Below are 1,444 nucleotides of genomic sequence, written 5' to 3'. Positions count from 1 at the left end.
AGGTTGGGCAATCCTACTTCCGTAGTGATACTGCCTCGGAAACCCAAGGAGGGGTCGCTATGAGTCGGGGCCGACTCGACGGCAAATAACAACAATTTGTAGAATGATAGAATCTCAGGTTTTGTAATGGACCTCAATGGCCCCTTAGACCAAGCTGTTGTTCAGTAGAGGTGGGGTGACTGCTCATCCTTGTTTGTCCAGAACATTCCAGTTTCTCCCTGGTGTCTAGGTATAATTTTTAATAGTGCACTCTGTTAAATGTTAATGTTAAACGACAAGATCACCCTAAGACTACGAATCTGTCAACATAAATGCTATCATGTTCAAAGGTCTCAGTTGTGGTACCTCGTAGAAATACTGCATTATAAATAACTTCAAAACAATCAGTGTCAAGGTTAATAAGAGTTTCCAGAAGGTACCCTGACCAAAGAGATCCCCAGGGAGTAAGTAATCAGTGGAAACACCATATCTACATTCTTTTATCCTGTATTTACAGAAACAAAGTAAATTGAAGTTAACATAGGTTATATAATAAACCCAATGAACGCAGCCAATTTAGATAATGCAGATGGCAGAAAATATTTTCACCCATAATACTTTAGCTCGTTGTCACCCGTCATCTACATAAATGGCCCAGAACCTCTCACGTGAGTTTGCCTGTGTAGATACAGGCTCCTGAGCAATTCTGAGCCTTCTGCTTTCATGCCTTTGAGGAATAAAATGGAAACATCCATGACCAATGTTAGAGGAACACGGCGAGTTTTCAACACTCACTCATAGTCATTCAGGTTTTCCTCTTCTTCAGATGAACTTGACTCAGGGAATCCCCTTAAGAAAAGGGAAAACAACATGAATGTAAAACAAACAAACAAAACGAGATAATGCAAGTGCCTAGCAGTGCAAAATCAAATCCCACTGTGCTTTTATCCACATAAATAAAATTTAGACTGTTCTGTTTCCCTTTTTGCACTTGGGGAAGTATCAGCAAAATGAAGAGAGGGTTCATGAGAGAATGGCTCTTTGAGCCAAGAGGTCACCAGGAGGCCCCCAATAACTCAGATTGCTTGGACCCTTCCAGTAGAGTGGGCTCATGAAATACATGAAGAGTCTCTCAGTGCCAGCGTGCTACAAGTTAAACAAATATCTCTGGCTGTGTATGAGACTGTTCTTAGGGAAGCGTTGTTCAACTCTAGGATCATGGTCCCTGTTAGAGATGCCTGAATCAAGTGTGTTAATGTTCAAGCTAACACTTGTGTGTGTGTCATGAATATTGCTGTTAGATGCCATCAAGTCAATTTCCACTCATGATAACCCATGTGACAGAGTGGAACTGCCTCATAGGGTTTCCTAGGCTATAATCTTTAAGGGGGAGCTCTGGTGGCATAGTGCCTAAGGCACTTGACTGTTAACCAGAAGGCTGGGTTCAAACCCACCAGCCACTCCT

At 42.1% G+C, this 1,444-nt stretch overlaps 1 protein-coding gene across 1 annotated transcript in view; it reads right to left on the bottom strand.

The window, feature by feature from the left end:
• The window catches only part of BMX (BMX non-receptor tyrosine kinase), a 69,069-nt gene that overhangs the window by 36,158 nt on the left and 31,467 nt on the right, over nucleotides 1–1,444 (bottom strand). Inside the window, exon 8 of the mRNA XM_007952836.1 lies at nucleotides 775–828. Within this exon, the coding sequence (XP_007951027.1) occupies nucleotides 775–828 (54 nt within the window). The remainder of the gene's footprint in view (nucleotides 1–774; nucleotides 829–1,444) is intronic.

Source organism: Orycteropus afer, unplaced genomic scaffold (genome assembly GCF_000298275.1).
Source record: "Orycteropus afer afer isolate SDZICR_OR568_19922 unplaced genomic scaffold, OryAfe1.0 scaffold00360, whole genome shotgun sequence".
NCBI lineage: Eukaryota > Metazoa > Chordata > Mammalia > Tubulidentata > Orycteropodidae > Orycteropus > Orycteropus afer.
This window is presented reverse-complemented; position numbering and strand designations above follow the sequence as displayed.